The sequence below is a fragment of the Equus przewalskii genome, chromosome 13, assembly GCF_037783145.1.
Source record: "Equus przewalskii isolate Varuska chromosome 13, EquPr2, whole genome shotgun sequence".
Taxonomy (NCBI): Eukaryota; Metazoa; Chordata; class Mammalia; order Perissodactyla; family Equidae; genus Equus; species Equus przewalskii.
In genome coordinates, this window is record NC_091843.1 from 40,820,476 (window position 1) to 40,844,040 (window position 23,565).

Sequence of the window (23,565 nt, forward strand, 5' to 3'; positions counted from 1 at the left end):
TTGGGGGGTGATGGAACTGTTCTGTATCCTGACTGTGGTGGTCACATGCATCTATACATGTGTTAGAATTCATAGAAAGGTACACCAAAAAGTGAATGAAAATTCAAAAAAAGGTAACATACACACAGAAAAGTCATAGGAAAAAATATCCCCCCCCAAGTACTTTTATTGGGATTATAATGGTTTATAACATTGTATAATTTTGGGTGTACATTATTGTTTATCAATTTTCTGAATTGAAGTGTTTTTTTAACTTAGAGTTTTGACTGCAATGGAAGGTGCCTCCTTCGTTAGGAATTGGGAATTGGCACCAATTCTTAGGAAGAACAGTGGCGGGGTTAGCTGTTTTCCCCACATACCTGAGCTTCAGGATTTTTAATAAATTGGCACGGTTTATTTTGGAACTGGCGTGGAAACAGCTGACACAACTAATCTGGGCTGCCCTGGTGCTTGCAGAGGCCCAGATGTGGAACACACGTTCTTCGTACTTCCTGTAGATGGATTTGAACAATGAATTCCCTCTGTTTATGGTTTTGAGAGCTCAGTACATACAGGAAGGCACTGTTGCTGATTTTAGAATATATTGAAAAATCTGACTTTTTTTTTAAGATTTTATTTTTTTTCCTTTTTCTCCCCAAAGCCCCCCAGTACATAGTTGTATATTCTTCGTTGTGGGTCCTTCTAGTTGTGGCATGTGGGACGCTGCCTCAGCATGGTTTGATGAGCAGTGCCATGTCCGTGCCCAGGATTTGAACCAACGAAACACTGGGCCGCCTGCAGCGGAGCATGCGAACTTAACCACTCGGCCACGGGGCCAGCCCCTGACATTTTTTAAAAAACACATTTAAGCCTGAAAATTTCCACATTTTACCATCTCCCCATTATACCAAAGTCACTCAAAAATCGATTATTTTTGACAAGCTGCTTTTTGTGGCATGTTCAAACTTTCTGAAGAAGTCAGGATTCCCTGTGAATCGGGTGCTACCTGGGCTCTCCCTATACTTTCTGGAAGCACAATGTCTGTCTCGCTGAATTCAGGGGAAAACTTAAGAATTTAGAATGTATTTATAATGAGTGTCTCTTTTAGGGAGAGTGTATTGGTGAAGAGCAGTTTGCAATAAAATAGCAACAATCTGTTCTTGTGTTAGAAGCACATGGGCTCTGCCTTAACAGTTTCCAATGCCATTTCCACTGAAAACACCCAAGATGATGAGGCACAACTTTGACATTGTTTTTTTATGTTCCAAATGGAAGGGAAGGGGAGGGGGTATTTCCAGAGGCTAGAATTAATGTGATGCGTTTGGAAGAGAGGAAGGGATTTTGTAATGTATCAAGTAGCTCCTTTTCAAATCCCACCACGACCGTAGATGTTACAACATGGGCCAACAGTGTGCACAGGTGGACAAGTCTGAATCATAGCTTAAGCTCTTCTGTAACTCCTGCTCCTCCAAGGGGCTAGGTCAGCTCTGGCTCTGTCCTCCCAGCAGTGGCTGCAGCTGGTGGTGCTAAGGGCTATAACCTGCGTCTGAGGAACACGAGTGGCCCAGCCTTTCTTGCCATTTCTGGCTGTGTTCTTGTCTCATTTGCTTCCCCTCCCTTACCATGTTTATGATAGAAGCATTTATAAAAGTAATAGCAGAAGAAAGAAATCACTCAGAATCCAGAATCCCAATGCCGTAGTTGCTATTTCTATTTTGAAGAATATTTTGGAAGCAAACTTCACGTTTCCTGCAGCCTGAGTAGTTGACTGAGCTGCCTTTGTGTGTTCCCAGTGATGGTTGAAATAACCTTTCCCTTCCTCCGAACCTTCTTGACTCTGGTGTTTGTTCCATTCCTGTCAAGCTTCCCGTAATTTGGTACCTGTATTGTGATCAGACCATTTACAGCATCCCTGCCCTCTTTTAAGACTGGGGCAGCTCTGCCCAGCTCCCTCCTGCTTTCCTGGGCGGCTTGGCATTTCTGTTGTGCTTGTTCGCAGAAACGATGGGACAGAGTTTGGCGGCTCCATTTATCAGAAGGTGAACAAGAAGTTGGAGACTGCTGTTAATCTCGCCTGGACAGCAGGAAACAGTAACACTCGCTTCGGAATAGCAGCCAAGTATCAGATCGACCCTGACGCGTGCTTCTCGGTGGGTACTGGTGGAATCCTTCTGGATTGCTGGAGTTCCCTGCTTTGGCTAGATGTTTTCTCACTGTGGAAAGAATTCGAATTGAGTAAAACAATAATAGTAACGGTACTTCCTATGGGTGCCAGGCACTGTGTGGAGCCCATTGTTGGTGGGGTACTCTATTTAATTTGTACACAACCCATTTGGGGTAGGTGCCTTTTTGTTTTTTAATCATTCCATTCCTGTTTTCACAAATGAGGAACTGGGAGCTTAGAGAGGTTGAGGAACTTCCCTGAGGGCAGACAGTTGGTAAGTCCTGGGGCCTGGACTTGACCGAGAGGAGCTCGTTGTGGGGCCTCTTCCCCGGACCAGTCCGTGTTCCATGCTGCAGACTGTAAAGCGAATTACCTTGAGCCCTAAGGTTTTAAGTGTTCATTTTCACCCTCATCTTTCATTCTCTTGCCCAGCTCCTGTATTGCAGATTAAGAAACCAGGCCCTGGCACTGGGCGGTTGGCATCTTATCTTGCAGACCCTGTAGCATTGCTTATGGCCCCTTGCGTTGCTGCACGGTTTTTGCATTAAATCCTGTCGAGCCCAAGTCTGTTGCCACGAGGCACTGTCAGCTGCACCCCTTTTGGGGTGGAATGAGGAAATCTCCTGTTGCAGGATGGTTTGTGTAATTGACAGACAGCCCATTTTAAGTCTTCTGAAATGGGAACTGAATTTGGCTCCCTTACTGTTAGGCACTTAAAAACAAAGGGAAAGGGATCTCGTTATTTGGATGGTAGGAGCAAAAATGAACAGCTAGACGGGGTTCTGACTGCCAGGGGGCCTTCCTTCCCCTGCTTTGCTCTTTCTTATGGGAGCTGTCAGGTCTGAAGACAGCATTCCAGCAGGAAACATGCTTCTGGGCAGCCCCAGCATTTGCTAAGACTCAGTGTTCTCATGGCCTGAGCTTGCTCTGCTCCTGACCCCTCCTTATTTCACCAGAAGGGGGTCAGTGAGAGGCCCAGATTTTCCAACTCAGGCAGAAGAGTGAGGGCAAAGTTATTGATTCCAGTGCTTTATTGAACTTAATTATTCATCAGCGTTGATAAGTGCTGAAATTTAAGTGATTGGCTAGGTCATTCTTTTGCTCCAATATATATTTCATATTCATGCTTGTCAGCCCTGAAACTTCTTCATGTCAGTATGATTTTTGCTTCTCTTTTTCATCAAGAGAAAATTCTAACAATGTTCTACCTTAAAAAACCCCAAGACCCTCAAAACCCCATCTGACATTTCCTCCATTTTCCCTTATCCCAATAAATAGATGTTGAAGAAATCTTCCCTACAAAAAAGCCTTTTCTCTTTCTGGCCCTCAGTGAAAGTGTCCTCATCTGTTAGAACTTAAATACAGACCTACTCAGTATAAATAGAATGGGAGATTCATACCTTCAGGAATCAAATATAAACAACTTTCTTTTAATTGAAAATTATGTTGACTCTTGGGGTTTCCTATCTGAGACCTAACTCCCAAATTTGATATATTTCATATTGAATTTAATGAGTCCCATAAACAAAGTGGTCATGAAGAAAGAGAATTTGATTCTGAAGTTTAGAGCTGGTTGATCAGAAAGCTTTGATTCATTTTGGAGATGGAAGCATGGAAGTACTTAACATTTTCACTCTGTCTGATCTTTTCCTGACTAGGCTAAGGTGAACAACTCCAGTCTGATAGGTTTAGGATACACCCAGACCCTAAAACCAGGTATGTGTTGGTCGTGTGTGAAATTTGTTCTGTGTCTTAAAAAAAAAAATTGTGCTGGTTTGTTGCTTTATGTTATTGCTTATAAAATGCCTGTAGAGTACATTATTAAAAAAATGAGTGTATAATAAAGTTCTATAATTAAATGTTTACAAAGGCATACAGAGTCATGATAAAACATTTGGAGAATAGAAGTAGTAAGCAGGAAAAAAAAGGCCAAGGCTAACATAGATTACATTTTTGGTTATTTTCTTCTATCCTTTTTTTCCAGTGAGTACATGGTGCTTGATACTTATTTCCAGCAGGTTCTTAAAACAAGCCCATAAATCATCCCATCTGTAAAACTGGTGTGTAGGTTTCCTCTGCGCAGTTGGCCGAGCCAGTCCATGGGGTGTTAGAGCTACAGGAGATAATACCACTTTGGGGTTAGTCTGGTCAAGTTGGGCCTTTGAAACCTGGAAATCTAAGATTACATGATGCTGTAATTAAGCTCTTGTAGGGAAAATATCAGTTAATTGTGTGCCTGTGTGTATTTGTGTGCATGCTGTGAATGTAAGACCTCAGAGTCCAATTCATGGTTGGGGGTTCCTTTCAAGGGGCTATTGCTGAAGAAGCTTACTGTGTGGTGCCAATGGTAGAGGGATTAACTGTAGCAGGGGATGATGAGAGGGAAGAGGAAAGTGGAGTCTGTAAAGTGGATTTGGGTAGGCGGTGGAGTCGTAATGATTGTTTTATAAGCTCATTCTAGGCTGCCTGTACATTAGTCATATGGTGTAAAGTAACGGGGTTTGAAGGGCTGTGTGGTTTTGCCCCTGCTCATCATCCTCAGCTGAACGAGTTCTGAATTTGGTGTGGTTTTGCCAGTGTGCTCCAGCATTCCTGTGTGTGTGAATCTTTCTTCTCTCTCTCTGTGTTAACCTGTCTTCTCTTTTCTTTCCTCCTTCCCTCCCCCTTTCCTCTCCCCGATTTTTCCCCCTGCAGGTATCAAACTGACGCTGTCAGCTCTGCTGGATGGCAAGAATGTCAACGCTGGTGGCCACAAGCTTGGTCTAGGACTGGAATTTCAAGCATAAATGAATACTGTACAATCGTTTAATTTTAAACTATTTTGCAGTGTAGCTACCTTCAGAGTTTAGTGTACCTTTTAATGTTGTATGTCTGGGATGCAAGTATTGCTAAATATCATGTTAGACTTCCAGGTTAAAGATGATTCAGCTTTAAAGTGTTACCCTTTCAGAGGTACAGAAGAAACCCAATTCCAAAAAAGGTCCTTCCAGCTGCAGACTTGGGGGGAACTTGGCGGCCCCTCTAGAGATGTCAGGTTTCTTTTTTATCTAGAAATGGCTGCAAGTGGAAGCTGATAATTTGTAGGCACTTTGTAAATTCTTATTGAGTAAATGAATGAAATTGTGACTTCCTGAGAATTGAACCTTGGTTTCCTACCCTAATTGCGAGAGGCTTATGGTTTGATGGTGTGTACAAACTCATCTGAAAGGGACTTTTTTAGACAGATCTTCATGACCTGTTTCCACCCCAGTCCATCACCTCTTTTAGTCTGCAGGGCGTGGTGGCTGTTTGTTTTGTGCCATTTTGGGGTGGAGAAGGTGGATGTGATGAAGCCAATAATTCAGGACCTAATTCCCTCTCATGTTGTGGTTTTTTTGCCCTTGCCCTTTGCACCAGAGTATGAAATAGCTTCTAAGAGCTCCAGCTGCAAGCTGGGAAGAGTCTCTGTGACTGTAATCACATGAGGACAACACTCGAATCTAAATTGGACTTCTGTTGTATTCTCGCCACTCAGTTTATTTTTTAGTAGTTTAATGGGTACATTTTAGTCTCTTCCATTTTGTGTGGAATTAGATCCTCCCCTTCAAATGCTGTAATTAACATCACTTAAAATAAAACTTGAATAAAATATTGAAACCTCATCCTTCTGTTGTCTTTATTAGTAAAAGTGTAAAACAGGGCATTTGTCTGGTCTTGTTATTTGGCTCCTTGCTGTTTTCTACTGCTGCATAACAAATTACCACGAATTTAGTGGCATAAAACAATGCTCATTTATTTATTTCACAGGTCTGCAGATCAGAAATCCGAGCACGGTGTGGCTGGGCTCTCTGTTAAAGTTCTTAATGATGCTGAAATTAGGATGTCTGTCAGACTGTTCTCATCTGGCGCTTGGGGTCCTCTTCCAGGCTCACATGGTTGTGGCAGAATTCAGTTCCTTTTGGTTGTAGAATAATGGTCCCTATTTCCTTGCTGGCCATTAGCTAGGGGCCACTCAGCAAATAGAGGCCCCCTGTATTCTTTGCTGAGTGGTCCCCTCCATCTTCAAAGCTGGGACAGAAAAATTCCCTCACTGTGAAATCCCTCTCACACTTCGAATCTCTTCCAGGAGGAGCCCTGACACCCTTTTTAAAAAACAGTTTCATTTTTATTTTTTTATTGAGATAATTGACATGACATTAGTTTCAGGTGTACAACATGATTCAATACTTGTATATATTCCAAAAGGATCACCACAATAAGTCTAGTTAACCTCTGTCACCACAGCTACAGTTTTTTTCCTTGTGATAACTTTTTAGATCTACTTTCTAAGCAACTTTCAAATATACAACAGAGTATCATTAATTATCTAGTCACCATGCTGTACATTAAAGTTCCATAACTTAGTACTGCCCCAACCCTTTTAAAGTCTCACCTGATTAGGTCAGGCCCACGGAGGAGAATCTCCCATTCTTAAAGTCAACTGCCATGTAAAATAACCTAATCACAGGAGTGATGTCACTATATCTCCATATACACAGGTCCCTCCCACACTGAAGGGCAGGGGATCATACAAAAGCACGGGTCATTTTAGAATTCTGCCATATATTTTTAAAAGTAACTTGACTGTGGAAATCTCAAACATTTACGAAGTAAAATAGTAAACTCTATACATTATCCAGCTTCAAGAAATATGAAAATTTTTTCTATTCAATTGATATGTTTTTAGGCAGAATTCCTTTTCATGGGTGTTTGGAAGTGATAATTCCAAACATGTATAAGATTTAGCATTTTATGTAATTGATCACCTGGGCCCCTGTTTGTCACACTGTCCTCATCAGGTTCATAAGGACCTGCACTATTTCAAAGTGACCTTTGTTGAATTTGTTCAGAGAGTTTGGCACATAATTGTGGGGTACATCCAGTCGGATAGATGCCAGGTACAGAATCGCTATTTTGAAATGTAAAAATGGCCCTCTGAGTAAGGGAATATTTCCCTCTCCATTTACATATTAAGTATCTGCCTGTTGTGTGCAGCATGTCGGAATATTGTGCAAAATGCCTTGAGTTCATGATATCTCACCAGTAAGAGAATTGAAACGATCTGTTATAGGGACAAAGGAACAAAGTGGACAAAGAAGAGAGGATTGAAGGTGTGTTTATTACAGAAAAAGGCTTGTTCAAGTCTGACTCTCCCAACAAGCAGAAGCTAGAACTGAGAGGCTTATTCATTAAACTGAGTGAGTGGTGGTTTCTGTACACACAGCAGGGAAAGCTCCGGGGGGAACTTGAGAAGACTGTATCCTGGCCTCCCTAAAGGTTTACAATAAGGGCACCATTCAGTCTATCTGGGCTTGTGGTGGGCTTAGGGAAATGAACAGATGAATGACCTCTTAGTTTTCTTAACAACACAGTTTGTGTGTTTCTGAGCTGTCACCAGGGCCAGATTAATGTTAAGGGAAACCAGATTCAGGAGAACACAGGTCCTTCTCTCTTCAGAGGCAGCTCAGCTGTCTCTTGGGGGATAGCGGCAATCTTCTAAGGGAATCACGGAGACCAGAGTGGTGAAGCTGTGGGTACAATAAATGTCTTGCTTCGTGCCACACTGGTTTTCCTGTGAATCAAGTGGAACTTCTATGATTTGAAGCCCATAGGTGTTTATTAAGGAAACATTCACAGAACAGACAGACCAAAGCATTGTGCCAGGGCCCTAAGGGAACTTCCTGGAAGTTTCTAAGTTGCATTTTCATATACTGGGGTTTTTGTTCTAAGTTCCAAAATTTAAAAAGTAATAGAAGCTTGTAGGAAATGTGGAAGCTGTTTGCACCCCTACTTCCTAGCCTGCTTCCCTGCATAATACCTTTACGATCGTATATAGTGTATATTTTACACCATAGTCTCCCTATTATACTCCACAAAGGTAGGGGGGCGTTTTGTTCACTGCTGTATACCGAAATACGGAGAGGTGCTAAATATCTGTTGAAGTAACAATTATGGGGAAAGATAAAAGATAAAGTATTTACCTATAATTCCACCACCCAGATCCGGCCACTGTTAACATTTCTGTTATCTTCGCCTTTGGGAGCGGGAGAGCAGTTACTTCCTTTTCCAGATCAATCTATTACACAGTTGGATCTTCCTTTTAAAAATGTTTTAAAACACTGTTACTAGTTGTTTAGTATCCCACCGTGCGGGACGCAGGGAGGGGCTCCCTCCGACCCTCTTCACACCTTACACAGTACATCCTTACCCCGCGGCCAAGTTTGGGCAGGGCGCCCCTTTGACTCAAGACCCCCTACCCTTCGTTACTCCGGTTTCTAGGGCCCCGCTCCAGGCTGTCACGTCATCACGCTGGGACGTAGTTGCCTGGGGTCGTGATGCCTTACGCGGTGTCTGACGTCATGACGCAAATCCTAGCGACGGCGTAGGCTCCCGGCCGAGTCGGTTATGGCCGCTGTCGCCCAGAGGAAGATGAGGAGGGCCGTGCAAGCGAAGCTGCCTCCCAGGCCGGGCATCCCGGTCCCCGGGGGGTTGGCGCGGTCGCTGGCCCTGGCGCTCCTGCTTGCGTCCGCCACCGTGTCCAGTAGTAAGAGGGGCGCGGCGGCAGGGCGGGCGCGGGAAGACGGGGAGGGCCCGGCGTGGACCGGCACACGGGCCGGGCCAGGGAAAGGGCGGTTCCGAGTGTCCGGAGCAGGCGGCGACGGCGACCTGAGGAGGGAGGGGTCTGAAGGGGTCTAAGGAGGTGGGGTCTCTAAGAGTCAGAGAAGCGGGGTTGAGATGCAGGGACCCAGGGAGCCGAGAGCGTGTAGAGGGGCGGGGAGGGAGGTAGTGGTGCTGGTGTCTGGAGTCTTGAAGAATGGGTTGCCACAGGAAATGGCGGTAGTGGGGTCTCTAGAATTCCTTGGACTGAGGGTTTTAGGGGGGTCTTGAAGAGGAGGTGGGGGAGACGGGTGCTCAGGAGATGGCCGAGGTCAGGAGGTGTGGTGTGTAGAGAGGGTCCCACGGTTGGGGGCAGGGGCGCACGCAGGGGTCTAGCAGGGCCGAGGGAGGATGTGGGCTTTCCAGAACGGGTGAGGTCAGTGGTAAAGACGAAGGTGGGCAGCGGCGGTGACCGGACTGAGTGATGGAATATTTCGGAGAGCAAAAGTGAGGGGGAAAGAACTTTCTTCGGGTACTGGTGCATCTCTGAGGTCTGGGAGGTTCTGGTACTTAGTAAAGAGCCAGAATACTGGGGCCTTGAAAAGCTCCCCAGTGGCTTGGGAGGAGGAGAGGAGTTTCGGAACAAAGGAGATTCTTTGTAAACCTGGTACCCCTTCCCTGTGCCCTGGGTTAACCGGACAACCCTGCTTCATTTTAATGGATCCGTAGCATTTGATTAAGTTTCTTCTTTTTATTTTAATTTTAAAAAATTTTATTTTTTTGAGGTATAATTGACATGTTAGTTTCAAGTGTACAACATAATGACCTCATCCTTGTATACACTGCACATGATATGCATAAGTCGTCTAGTTACCATCCATCACCATACAGTTACTGAAATTTTTTTCTTGTAATGAGTACTTTTAAGATACTCTCTTAGCAACTTTCAAATATGCAATACAATATTATTAACTATAGTCACCATGCTGTACAGTATATCCCCGTGACTTTTTTATTTTATAACTAGGAAGTTTGTACCTTTTGACTCCCTTCACTCATTTCTCCCACCCCTACCCCCTCTTTCCTTTGGCAGCCACCAATCTGTTGTCTGTATCTGTGAGCCTGTTTTTTTTGTTTTATTTCGTTTTGTTTGTTTTTGTTTTTTTAGATTCCACATATAAGTGAAATCATACAGTATTTGCTGTTCTCTCTCTGACTTATTTCACTTAGCGTAATGCCCTCAAGGTCCATCTGTGTTGTTGCAAATGGCAAGATTCCATTCTTTTTTATGACTGATTAATATTCCAGTCTCTGTGTGTGTGTGTGTGTGTGTGTGTGTGTATTTCCCATTCCAGTGTGTGAATGAATTCTCAGGGTCCTGTGCATTCTCATCTGAGAAATATTGATATAGTTTAATTTAAGGCATTTTTTAAAAAGGGACCAGTAGGAGAGAATTAAATTTAGAAAGTTTTATTTTTAAAGTGGTAAGTCTCAACTAGAGAGGAATATCAAATAGGAAAGGGTAGAAATGCAATGTTTAGAAGTCTAAAAGTAGTATATGTTTGTAGAAGCTCAACAATTAAATTTGTAAAGTCAGAGTTATCACTTTGTTCTGAGTACTCTTCATATTTGACTGGATCAACTTTCTCTGATTTGAAAGAGTAGAGGTCCGGGAGATTGATCTAATTTGCATCATATGTTTCAGATGAATTTTTAGTTTGTTTTCTTATATATTACTTGCAAGTTTTTACTCCTTGAACAATACTTATTGATTCTGCTGCTACTTGGTGCTAGGTGTTGGAGTTACAGCAACAAATAGGGTGACATTGGAGATATCCTTAGAAGAATGAGTGGGGTTTTGTCTGGCTGAGAACTATGGGAAAGGCTTTTCAGAGGGTGCAGTCGGTGCAAAGATGCTACCTATGAAGCAGTGTAGGATTTGTGTTGAGTGTTGGATCAAGAGCATATTCAGTAAATATCTGTTGGATGCTTGCTATCTGCTAAGTAGGCAATGGGAGCAGAGTAGTTAGGGAGATTAGTAAAAGATGATGAGATTGAGGTAACGGGGGCCAGATCATGTAGGATTTTACAGGCCATTATAAAGACTTTGAATTTCACTCTTGAGAGAAATGGACAGCTCTCAGAGGGTTTTAAGCAGAGGAGTAATATCATTTAACTTAAGTTTTTACAAGATGACTCTGGCTGTTGTGTTGACAGTGGACGATATGGGTTATGATAGGAGCAGGCAGGTCATTTAGAAGTCTACTGTGATAATCCAGGTGAGATGATGGTGGCTTGGCCTAGACAGTACAGTGGAGGGGTGACAAGTTTTCAAATTCTGCATATATTTTGAAGATAGAATAACAGATTGGATTGATGACTCCAAGGTTTTCGGCTTAACTAGGAAAATGGAGTTGCCATTAACTGAGAGGGAGAATGTAGGTAGAGCAAGTATATATATTTTTCTTTTTGACATGGGAGGTAATAATGCATTTCTTTAAATTAAACTTTTTATTTTGAAGTAATTGTAGATTCACTTGTAGTTGTAAGAATAATACAGACCCTGTGTACTGTTTATTTCGTTTTCTCCAGTGGTAACGATACCACAACCAGGATACTGACACTGAGACACTCAAGATACAGAGCATTTTCGTCACCATAAGGACCTTCTTGCCCTTTTATAGTCCCCCTGCCCTTCCCTCCTCTCCTCACTGCCTCCTGGAATCCTGGCAACCACTAATCTGTTTTTTATTTCTTGAATTTTGTCATTTTGAGAGTGTGATATAAATGGAATCATATGGCCTGTAACTTTTTGGGATTGGCTTTTTTCACCTAGTGTAATTCTCTGGAGATTTATCCAAGTTGCTTCATATATCAATAGTTTGTTCCTTTTTATTGCTGAGTGATAATCCATGGTATGGACGTACTGCACTTTGTTTAACCATTCACCCGTTGAAGGACGTCTGGGTTGTTTCAGTTTTTGACTATTATGAATAAAGCTGTTATAAACATTCATGTACAGATTTTTTTGTGAACATAAGCTTTCATTTCTCTTGGATAAATGCCCAGGAATGCATTTGCTGGGTCATATTGTAGTTGGGTATTTAGTTTTTTAAGAAACTGCCAAACTGTTTTCTGGCTGGTTGTCCTATTTTACATTTACCACCAGCAACATATGAGTGATCTAGTTTCTCTGCATCCTCACCAACATTTGTTGTTGTCATTATTTTTCATTTTAGCCATTCTGATAGCCATTTTAGACATTCTGATAGGTATGCAGTGATATCTACCTGTGATTTTAATTTGCATTTTCCTAGTGGCTAATATCTTCTCATGTGCTTATTTGCCATTTGTATATTCTCTTTGGTGAATTGTCTATTTGTGTCTTTGCCTATGTTTTAACTGGATTGTTTGCCTTTTCACTTTTGAGTTTTCAGAGTTCTTTATTGTAGATACTAGTCCTTTGTTGTGTATGGGGCTTACAAATATTTCTCCCACTTTGTGGCTTGTCTTTTCATCCTCACAGGAAGGTCTTTCATGGAGCAAAAGTCTTTAATTTTGATGGAATTCAACTTATGAATTTTTCCTTTTATGTATTCTAGTTTTGGTGTCAGGTCTAAGAATTTGTTGCATAGTCCTAGATTCCAAAGGTTTTCTCCTGTGTCTTTGTCTAAAAACTTTGTAGTTTTACATTTTACATTTAAATTTGTGATCCATTTTTAGTTAACTTTTGTATAAGGTGTGAGACTTAGGTCGAGGTTCGTTTAGCTTGTTAATATCATGGATTACGTTGATTGATTTTTGAATATTGAGCCAGTCTTGCGTCCCTGGAATAAATCTCACTGTTCGTGGACTGTCATTCTTTTTATATATTGCTGATTGCTATTTGCTAGTATTTTGTTAAGGATTTTTGCATGTATGTTCATGAAAGATACTGGTCTGTAGTTTTCTTTTTCTGTAGTCTCTTTGGTTTTGGTATCAGGATAATAATACCAGCTTCATAAAATGAATTGAGAAGTGTTCCTTCCTCTTCTATTCTCTGGAAGAGATTGTGTAGAATTGGTGTTAATTCTTCTTTAAACACTTGGTAGAATTCTCCAGTGAAACTATCTGGGATTGGAGACTTATTTTTGGGGAGTTTTAAAATTAAGAATTCAATTTCCTTTATAGTTATAGGGCTATTCAGATGATGTATTACATATTGGGTAAGTTGTGATAGTTTGTGTTAAGACTCTGGTCTTATCTAAACTTTATTTTTCAGTTGGTTTTTTATGACATTGCCCTGGCAGGGGAATAGGGGGTTGCTGCACATTACTGCCGGGTAGAGATAGAAATCTAGGGTCAACTTGATCTCTCTTGACACCCAAAGGGTGGTGGTCATGTTACTTCTGGGCAGGGGTGGGAGTTCTGGCTCCTGTCATGTTCTGCACCAACATAATGCTGGGGGTGGCCTCTCTACAGTGGTTAAAGTCTTGACTCTCCACTAGGCCTCCTCTGACACCATCCCATTGTGGAGGGGAAGGGGCACCTCATTACAGCCTGGTGAGGTTGGAAATCTGGGCTCTCCACTCAGCCTTTGCTGGTGTGGATGTGAGTGGAGCCACAGTTTTTTCTGTGCTGTTTGCCCGGAGTAGAGCAGTCATTGTTTAAAAGTTTTCTTTCTTGCTAGGCTGACTCGCTCTTGATCTTTTGGCTAGAGAGAGCAGGCTTTTTGGGGGAGTCCTTTTTGTCGATACCCCTTGATGTTGCCAGGTTGCTAGCTTCTTCAGCTCCAAGTCTAGAATACATGAGATAAAAAGAAAATCCAAGGAAGTTACCACCGGGTCGTTTCTCAGGTCCCGAGGTCTCTAACTGCTCTGCCCTATTCTCTCCACCTTTCAGAGTCTTCTTATGTTATTTTATGTATACTACTCAGGATTTTTAGTTGTCTTTAGTAGGAAGAATAGGGAAAAGTATGTCTACTCCATCTTCCTGGAAACCAAAGTCAGAATTCGTTTTGAACATGTTAACTTGAATGTCATACATCTAAGAGGAGATGTCAAGTGGGCAGTTGGATTTATGAGTCTAGAGTTGTGGTAGTTCATGGGATTGCTCTTCTCATGGCTTCATTTTTCTCAGAGAAGTTGGGAAGTGATGTCATCAGTTGACACTGAGGACAGTAGAGAAGGTTTGGAAGTTTGAGGACAGAGGGAGATGTGAATGGCCCCCTAAGTGAGTAGGAGGGTGAATGGACTAGGAAAATACAGTGTAATTGCCAACATCATTACATGTACACCTGACTTTTTACATTGAACTTAAAATGAAAAACAGTGGCATGCTTCTGTATTTATTTCCTGCCATGTTCACCTGCTTAGTGCAGATGGGGAGTAGTTAGAGAGTTTGATTTAACTCAGGACGTAGCCTTGCCAAGTAAGTGAGACAGAGTGAGCAAGGGGGAAAGGGATTGAAGTTATATATAAGAGAAGGATAGTGGCTGACCACAGAACTGAGTCTGGGTAAAGAAGGAAGAGAGTGTATTGGGCAAGGGTGGAGTGGTGGCCACGAGGAACCAAAAAGGTGGTGGGATCAGAGAATTGTAGGTTCTGATGGATTCAGAATACCAGGGAATGAATTTGAAGGCTTAGGAGGTCATGTCAGCAAGTGGGATGTTTGAAATTGAGATGATGGAAGAGTTGTGATGATAGGTGATGACCATGGGAGTGAGAGGTTAAGGGAAAGGAGAGGGTTGGCTCATCAGAAGAGAGGAGGTTGAGGATTTTGAAATCAACCCAGGAGTATTAGGTAGAGTGAACTCTAGAGCCAGGAGCTAAAATCATTGAGAAATAGGGACCGTGACCCAGGAGTTGGTGGACAAATGTTAGTCGGTGATAGCAGATGACAAGAGAATCAAGGCTGCGGGCATTCAAGGGAGAGGAATGGGAAAATGATGTGGGTGAGGCTCCCCCAACCCAGGAGAATAATGCCCCCTTCTCCAGACTGAGTGGTGCAAAGATGTGTGAGAAAAACAGTTATTAATTAAAAGGGCTGCAGGGACAGTGTGTCCTTACAGGAAAGCCAGGATTTAGTTATACAAAAAAGTGAAGGATGATAGAAGGGATTTGCTGATGACTGACTGAATTCTAGAGGCACAGTGGAGGGATTTCTGGCCATGGAGAGGGATGGAAGATAGGGGTAAATTATAATCTTTCCCACCCCTTTCAGCTTGTGTCCTTTAAATATATATGATTATTCTAAAAGCCAAGCACAGAAAAACAATTTTTAAAAAAGTCAAGGTTAGTTAGTAGGCTCCCAGTTTTTTAAAATGTTATTTTAAAACATTTTTTCCCACACTTTGGCAGGAAAATTAAATATATCAGAGAAATAGTAATTTGTAAATGTCTGAATCATAAGTAAGTTGAGGTGGTAAATGTTAAAATTCTTTTAAGAAATTCCTCTTAATAGTTTTCTGAATAATGTGTACTCAATGTGTTCAGTTTTAGGCCCTGTTTATTTCTTTTCTTCCAGTGAAAAATTTCAAGGAACTAACTGTTCAAAATTTTTTAGAGAGTTTTACTAATTTACTAAATTTTTTACTGATTTACTAAATTATTTTTTATGAGAGATTCTGTTCAGTACAATTGACTACCTATTTATTTTCTCTGCACGAAGTAGATGTCCACTCTGATACACAAGCCAGAGAACAAAGAGTTGTCTGTTAGATTGTTAGTTTGTGTGCATACACACGTTTGTGAAAACCCAGGAATGATTTGGTTTAATCTTACCCCTATAAAATATTTTACTTTAATTTGATAGACTTTAAAATATTATCTGTAGTTTTAGATCTCATATGACAGTTTATTTTTAAGATTTTTATTTTTCCTTTTTCTCCCCAAAGCCCCGCGGTACATAGTTGTATATTTTAGTTGTGGGTCCTTCTAGTTGTGGCATGTGGGATGCCACCTCAGCATGGCCTGATGAGCGGTGCCATGTCTGTGCCCAGGATTTGAACTGGTGAAACCCTGCGCCGCCTAAGCGGAGCATGCGAACTTAACCACTTGGCCATGGGGCCTGCTCCGGACAGTTTTTTCTTTAAGTTTAATGGATATTCTTGAAGTTCTTTAATAGATACATTAGATTATAAATTAGAAACTGTTAAATTTCAAAGAGGATTCCTCTGAACTTTTGGTAGAGTAACTTCTGTGAACAATTTAACCTTTGCTTTAGTAAACCGTGCTGAGTGGGTAGGAGCATAAGGAAATAAGAGCTTGTATGTATTTGGTGTCATTCCCATACCTAGGTTGCCTTCCCCAATCTTTATAATAGTCTAGTTCACACTTGCTTTTCAAGTTCCACTTTCTAATTCTTTTCCTTTAGGAGTTGTCCCTTTCTTCCTGAAAATACTTTAAAAAAAAAAAAAAATTTGTGGGGCTGGCCCCATGGCTGAGTGATTAAGTTCGCATGCTCCATTTTGGCGGCCCAACAACTAAAATATACAACTATGTACTGGGGGGATTTGGGGAGAAAAAGCAGAAAAAAAAAAAAGATTGGCAACAGTTGTTAGCTCAGGTGCCAATCTTTTTTTTTTTTTTACTTTTTGTTAAGATTATGATAGTTTACAACCTTGTGAAATTTCAGTTGTACATTATTGTCATTGTCAGTCATGTTGTAGGTGCACCACTTCACCCTTTGTGCCCATCCCCTCACCCCCCCTTTCCCCTGGTAACCACCAATCAGTTCTCTTTGTCTACATGTTTAACTTCCACCTATGAGTGGAGTCATACAGAGTTCATCTTTCTCTATCTGGCTTATTTCTCTTAACATAATACCCTCAAGGTCCATCTGTGTTGTTGTGAATGGGACTAGTTTATCCTTTTTTATGGCTGAGTAGTATTCCATTGTATGTATGTATGTATATATATATATATATATATATATATATATATATATATATACACCATATCTTCTTTATCCAATCATCAGTTGATGGGCGCTTAGGTTGGTTCCACGTCTTGGCTCTTGTAAATAATGCTGCAGTGAACATTGGGGTGCATGGGACTTTTGGAATTGCTGATTTTAAGTTCTTTGGATAGATACCCAGTAGTAGGATGGCTGGGTCATGTGGTATTTCTATTTTTAATTTTTTGAGAAATCTCCATACTGTTTTCTGTAGTGGCTGCACCAGTTTGCATTCTCACCAACAGTGTATGAGGGTTCCTTTTTCTCCACGACCTCTCCAACATTTGTCACTTTTTGTTTTGTTTATTTTTGCAGTTCTAATGGGTGTAAGGTGATATCTTAGTGTAGTTTTGATTTTCATTTCCCTGATGATTAGTGATGATGAGCATCTTTTCATGTGTCTATTGGCCATCCGTATATCTTCTTTGGAGAAATGTCTGTTCATGTCCCCTGCCTGTTTTTTGATTAGGTTGTTTGATTTTTTGTTGTTCAGTTGTGTGAGTTCTTTATATATTATGGAAGTTAACCCTTTGTTGGATATATAACTTGTAAATATTTTTTCCCAATTAGTGGGTTTTTTTTGTTTCAATCCTGTTTTCCCTTGCCTTGAAGAAGCTCTTTAGTCTGATAAAGTCCCATTTGTTTATTCTTTCTATTGTTTCCCTTGTCTGAGAAGACATGGTGTCTGAAAAGATCTTTTTGATACTGATGTCAAAGAGTGTACTGCCTATATTTTCTTCTAGAAGCCTTGTGGTTTCAGGTGTAATCTTTAGGTCTTTGATCCATTTTGAGTTTATTTTTGTGAATGGTGAAAAAGAATGGTCAATTTTCATTGTTTTACATGTGGCTGTCCAGTTTTCCCAGCACCATTTGTTGAAGAGACTTTCTTTTCTTCATTGTAGGCCCTCAGCTCCTTTGTCAAAGATTAGCTGTCCATAGATGTGTGGTTTTATTTCTGGGCTTTCAATTCTGTTCCATTAATCTGTGCACCTGTTTTTGTACCAATACCACGCTGTTTTGATTACTGTAGCTTTGTAGTATGTTTTGAAGTCAGGGATTGTGATGCCTCCAGCTTTGTTCTTTTTTCTCAGGATTGCTTTTGCAATTTGGGGTCTCTTGTTGCCCCATATGAATTTTAGGATTCTTTGTTCTATTTCTGTAAAGAATGTCATTGGGGGAAAAAAAAATTGGGGAGAGAGAATCTTCCAGTTCTAGTATCACTTAGAAATGCTGTCTACAGCTCTCTTCTCTTACAGCTTCTCTTGACTTTGTTGTACTATGTTGAAAATATTTAGGTTCACGTTTCATATCTAGTTTGTGACCTCCTTGAGCTAGGATCAGCCACTTATCTTTCTGTTTTGGGGATAAGGTGGAGTCTGGGCAAAGATTATTGAAGTCCAACCTCTTTGTGAAATGAAGACAAAGGGGATGGTAAGAGCTCTGTGTGGACTGCCATTGTGACCTAGAGTCAGACCCCTCTCTACTCTTTTTTTCTTTTTCTTTTGGTGGCAGGCTATATAATGCAGTAGGATTATGCTGCTTAAGTTGTTAGTATCTGGCAAGGCGGTTGTTATCTGATGAATAATTGACTAAGAAGAAATGTAACTGCTGGCTATTGAGACTTATTAACTAATCTCAAGGGAAAGTTATAGGAATTTAGCAAAGAGAAATGCTTAGTGAAAAATCTAGGTAAATATGCTTCTAGCTTTGTGGAGATAAACTTGGAGATTTCAGTTTCGTGTTCTTTATTTGCTTGTTTTAGCTGTAGCACAGATGGATCCGCAAAGCCAACGTGAACCCCATCTAGATACTTCTACTCCAGATATGAATGCTTTAACACATGAAAACCAAACCAAACCCTCTGATTCTGAAATCAGCACCACCTTGTCTCCCACAACTAGTACAGAGAAAAGTGGAGGGGCGTCTGCGGCCCCTCATCCCTCGCCTACTACTTCTCTGTCCCAAGAGGAAGCTGATAACAATGAAGAGCCTAGCATAGAGGAGGAAGACCTTCTCACACTGAATAGTTCTCCGTCCACCGCCAAAGACACTCTGGACAATGGAGATTACGGAGAACCAGACTATGACTGGACCACCAGCCCCAGGGACGATGAGTCCAGTGAAGCCTTGGAAGAAAACAGGGGCTACATGGAAATCGAGCAGTCCGTGAGATCTTTGAAGCCCCCATCCTCAAATATAGAAGAGGAAGATAGCCATTTCTTTTTTCATCTTATTATTTTTGCTTTTTGTATTGCTGTTGTTTACATTACATATCACAACAAAAGGAAGGTAAGTTTGGGATTTTTCAGCCCTTTTAGGTACCCTTTATTATCTCAATTATATTATTAACGCTTTTGATGGTTCAGAGCTTTTTCTTTTTTAGTCACGTTTAAAATGATGGAAAAATATTGAGATGTCTAATCAGTTTATAAATCTGTGGTATATTTTAACAAATTACAGACAGAATGCTTTACTGTATGTGCTTCAAAATAAAGAAGCCAAATTACTTTTTAGTGAGCAAAACCAAAGCTCAGTGACTTTTTAAAAAAGGTTTTATATCTTGGGGCTAGCCCAGTGGTGCAGTGGTTAAGTTTGCGTGTTCCACTTCGGCAGCCTGGGGCTTGCCGGTTCTGATCCCAGGTGCGGACCTGTGTACCGCTTGTCGAGCCATGCTGTGGTAGTGTCCACATAAAATAGAGGAAGATGGGCACTGATGTTAGCTCAGGGCTAATCTTCCTAAAAAAACCCCAAAATGTTTTATATCTTAATTTAGCATTGCCACTTCGGTGGAATACTTGTGGAGAAGGATTGTTAATTAATTTATTTTTGGTGAGGAAGATTGGCCCTGAGCTAACCACTGTTGCCAATCTTCTTCTTTTTGCTTGAGGAAGATTGTCCCTGAGTTAACATCTGTGTCAGTCTTCCTCTACTTTGTATATGGGACCCCACCACAGCATGGCCTGATGAGCGGTGTGTAGGTCCATGCCTGGATCTGAACCTGTGAACCCCAGGCCGCTGAGGCAGAGCACATGAACTTTACCACTACGCCACTAGGCCAGCCCCAGTTTGTTAGTTTAATACTTGTAATTAATTAATTTTTAATTTTTAAATATTTTCTGAGGAAGATTGGCCCTGAGCTAACATCTGTTGCCAATCCTCCTCTTTTTGCTTGAGGAAGATTGTTGCTGAGCTAACATCTGTGCCAATCTTCCTCTCTTTTATGTAGGATGCTGCCACAGTGTGGCTTGACAAGCTGTGCTAGGTCCACGCCCGGGATCCAAACCCATGAACCCCGGGCTGCCAAAGCAGAGCACGCAAACTTAACCACTATGCCGCCAGGTGGCCTCTGATACTTTCAGTTTGTTAAGCATTGAACTTAATGTTATTTTCATAACTTTTTTTCCTCGTTGTAAAAGTATGAAGTGTTTGTTTTAGGGAATTCAGAAAACACAGAAATGTATAGAAGAGAGAATTTAAGCTACCATCCGAATCTGAGCATTATTAACATTTTGGTATATTTCTGGTCTGTAAATATGTATATAATTCAGATGTATATGTTATAATTTTTAAATGAATTTGATCTCATATAGAGTTTTATATCTTGCTTTTTACCTAACATATCATGAACATTTTCCATATCATTAATATTCTTTAAAAACATGATTTAATAGCTACATAATTTATTGAGCTATATTCCTGTTGAACATTTAGATGGTTTCCAATTTTTGGTTCAGAGATTATATTGTGGTGAACATTTCTGTACTGGAATTGGTTTGTGGGCTACACAAGGCAAAAGAGGCATAAAAAGGATTGGATGGTTAATTTTGTGTGAGAGTGCATCCCGGCACCGCGTAGCCCCAGAGCTAACAGTTAAAATACTTAAAGGGAGATCAAACACAGTGTCCTTTCTAGTACTTAACTGGTCAGGAAATCTCAGGTCTTGACTTCATTGTAACTTCATTGTAACTTTATTTGTGATTCCTGCCAAGCCGCCTTCCCCTTTGGGACCTTGATTTTCTCTGAGAAATAACAAAATTGGACCAGGTAATTTCACAATACCTTCCCGCTTTGAGAATTGGTGATTCTAATATCGTGTTTGTGGTTTTGAGTTAGAAAACAAGCAAACAAACCGTTTTGGTTATTTGTGATTTAGTGGTTTATCACTAGATTTGTAAATATTTGTAGGTGGACAACAGTTTGAAGCCAGAGATGTTCTCTCCCAGGGTTTAGAGTTGGGCTGTCTCTAGTGTAAACACCTGAGGGACTTGTTGGGTTTCTGGGCTCCACTGCAATCTACTAACTCACCTCTGAAGATGGAGTCTGGGGATCAGTCTTTACCAAGTGCTCCTGTGTATGTTAAAATTTGGGAAGCCCTGTCAAGCCTTGTTTACAAGACGGAAAACAAAAACCCCTTTTTTTGTTGTTGATGTTGTACTTTTTGTATTTGGGAACCTAGGAGAGAGATATTTCACTTGTTATAAAAACTTTTAGCATATCTTCCATTTTCTCTTTTGCTTATCTAATTTATTTTGTTTTATTCCAGATTTTTCTTCTGGTTCAAAGTAGGAAATGGCGTGATGGTCTTTGTTCTAAAACAGTGGAGTATCATCGTCTAGACCAGAATGTTAACGAGGCAATGCCTTCTCTGAAGATTACCAATGATTATATTTTTTAAAGCACTGTGATTTGAGTTTGCTTATTATGTAATTTTATTTGCTTGACTTTTTATATGATATCGTGCAGATGTTTGCCATAGGTAATTGGTACTTAAATGAGAGGTGGGTCTCTCTATTTTGCCTTGGTGCTTTGGAAATTAAATGTCACAAACAAGGAGTGCATAATTTTTTACCTATACTTTTAGAAGTGAATTCTATCAGGTGTCCAAAATGTGGAGCTAAGCATTACCTGTTAGTTTTTACTGTTCTGGATTTCTTTATTGTACTTCTTCTGGAAGTATTAGTAATGCTACTTTTGAAAGATCCCAAACTTGTAATTAAATTCTAACGTATCTAGTACTGCTGACTGAGATTCTCTCTCTGCCATCCAAATACTATTTTTTAAGCACACGTTTCTTTGTGCTCCCAAACTATAGTCTACGAGGATGTATATAATAATGCTTTGCATATAAGTCACATTTTTTCTTCTGGGGAAATTGCTTTGGATATTTTTGGATAATTTAAACATAATTTAAGTAATTATATTGCTCATTCTGACCACAATTTTAGGTAACAGATTAATAAATGTGTCTAGAAATTCTGGCAATAGAGACTCCCTGCAGTTTGCAGTGGACGTAGATAAAATATTATAGAGATACAATTTTTTGGTTAGAATTACTGAGTTAAATTTAGAGGTAGAAATTTGTGGTAAAATATTAAATACAAGTACAATTGCTTTTAGTTGGCAATTGATTGTAGCACGGGTTCCTCCAAGCTTTCAAGCAAGAGGCAGAGTTTAAAATTATATCAGGTTTGTTCACTTTTATTATTTTATAGTAAGTTTGAATAAATCTTAGGGGCCATTATCACCTAAGTAATATTATATCTAGGTCTTTCAAATTAGAATTATACCCGAACGAAGTTGTTTGTATACATAAAGGATATATGCGTACAGTGACTTTTTCTCCCCTGTACTTGTTTTATTTTCTTTTTTTGTTTTTTACAGCAACTGGAAATTTATTTACTGTATTTCATTTTAGCTTGTCTTTTTATCATAAAGAATTGATCACTATGTAAATATGTGATTTGAACTATGGTTGACTTACAAGCGTCACTACAACTTTTTAAAAAACGTAACCCCTAATACACATAAGCATCCACTCACAAAGCCTGAGTGAGGCAGTGGGCATGCGCTTTGTGTAGAGATGGAAGAAGCAGGGCAGTCCATCATTTCTCTCGGTGGACAGTTTACTGTCCTAATAAGGAAGGGAAGCACAATGGAAATACACCTGAACTGTTTTATTGCAGTAATTTTTTTCATATCTGAAATTGTATTATTTAATATTTTGAATAAGATTTTAAAAAAATAAATGGCAAAGATATAAATCCATGATTTTATAAGTGTGTTTCATTTTAATGATGGTTTGGGGCCTTCATTCGGGCAGTGACAGAGGAGTAGTGCTTTTGTCTGGGAGGAAGCTAAACTGACTAGCTTGCTTTTATTCCTTTTAGCAGTAGAAGTCTGCCTCTGATTCCCACTTGCATTTCTAAATCCTGCTTTAGGTACAGTTTACTGCTAGGTGCTGAAGTTTGTTGAAAACTGTAGCAAAGTAGAATTGTGAAGAAAAATAAAGCAGCTAAATCAATGTGCACTTTCTAGTATCCTGGCCGCCCTGTTGTCTCCCTGTTGAAGGCTCCCATGTCCTAGAGGATCATCCCCCTTAATGGATCCGGGGTTCTTTGGCACCTCCTGATGGCGCATTCTTTGCTTCCCAAGTCCCAGTGCTGCTATCAAGTAGCCTCTGACTGTTGGAGCATCAGATTGTACATTAATTAAAATTGCTGCCAGAGGGCCCGGCCTGGTGGCACAGTGGTTAAGCGCGCACATTCTGCTTCAGTGGCCCAGGGTTCGCCAGTTTGGATCCTGGGTGTGGACATGGCACCGCTTGACAAGCCATGCTGTGGCACACGTCCCGTGGATAGAGTGGAGGAAGATGGGCATGGATGTGAGCTCAGGGCCAGCCTTCCTCAGCAAAAAGCAGGATTGGCAGCAGATGTTAGCTCAGGGCTAATCTTCCTCAAAAAAAAAATAAAATTTGTAAAATTGCTGCCAGAGTCTTGCAGACCAGCAGACCTATAAATATGTATATAATTCATATGTATGTATATGTTATAATTTTTAAATGATTTTGATTTCATAGAGAGTTTTGTATCTTG

At 40.6% G+C, this 23,565-nt stretch overlaps 2 protein-coding genes and 1 long non-coding RNA gene across 7 annotated transcripts in view; 2 read left to right on the plus strand and 1 right to left on the minus strand.

The window, feature by feature from the left end:
- VDAC1 (voltage dependent anion channel 1) overlaps positions 1 to 5,784 on the plus strand; it is a 101,800-nt gene extending 96,016 nt beyond the window's left edge. For all 5 annotated transcript variants that reach the window (XM_070571041.1, XM_070571042.1, XM_070571043.1 and 2 more), the window contains 3 exons: positions 1,979 to 2,129; positions 3,802 to 3,859; positions 4,838 to 5,784. In XM_070571041.1, the coding sequence (XP_070427142.1) occupies positions 1,979 to 2,129; positions 3,802 to 3,859; positions 4,838 to 4,929 (301 nt within the window). In that variant the 3' untranslated portion in view covers positions 4,930 to 5,784. The remainder of the gene's footprint in view (positions 1 to 1,978; positions 2,130 to 3,801; positions 3,860 to 4,837) is intronic.
- On the minus strand, positions 134 to 8,477 carry LOC139075318 (uncharacterized). The gene is made up of 3 exons (XR_011525598.1): positions 8,370 to 8,477; positions 8,143 to 8,258; positions 134 to 2,192 (listed from the first exon to the last, which is right to left on the minus strand). It is a non-coding gene; the product is annotated as an uncharacterized lncRNA (long non-coding RNA).
- On the plus strand, positions 8,457 to 22,738 carry C13H5orf15 (chromosome 13 C5orf15 homolog). Its single transcript, XM_008542907.2, has 3 exons — positions 8,457 to 8,705; positions 18,456 to 18,982; positions 21,237 to 22,738. Exons 1-3 carry the CDS (start codon positions 8,567 to 8,569, stop codon positions 21,366 to 21,368), a joined length of 798 nt encoding a protein of 265 aa, XP_008541129.2. The 5' UTR covers positions 8,457 to 8,566; the 3' UTR covers positions 21,369 to 22,738.
- Positions 22,739 to 23,565: the final 827 nt, after the last annotated feature.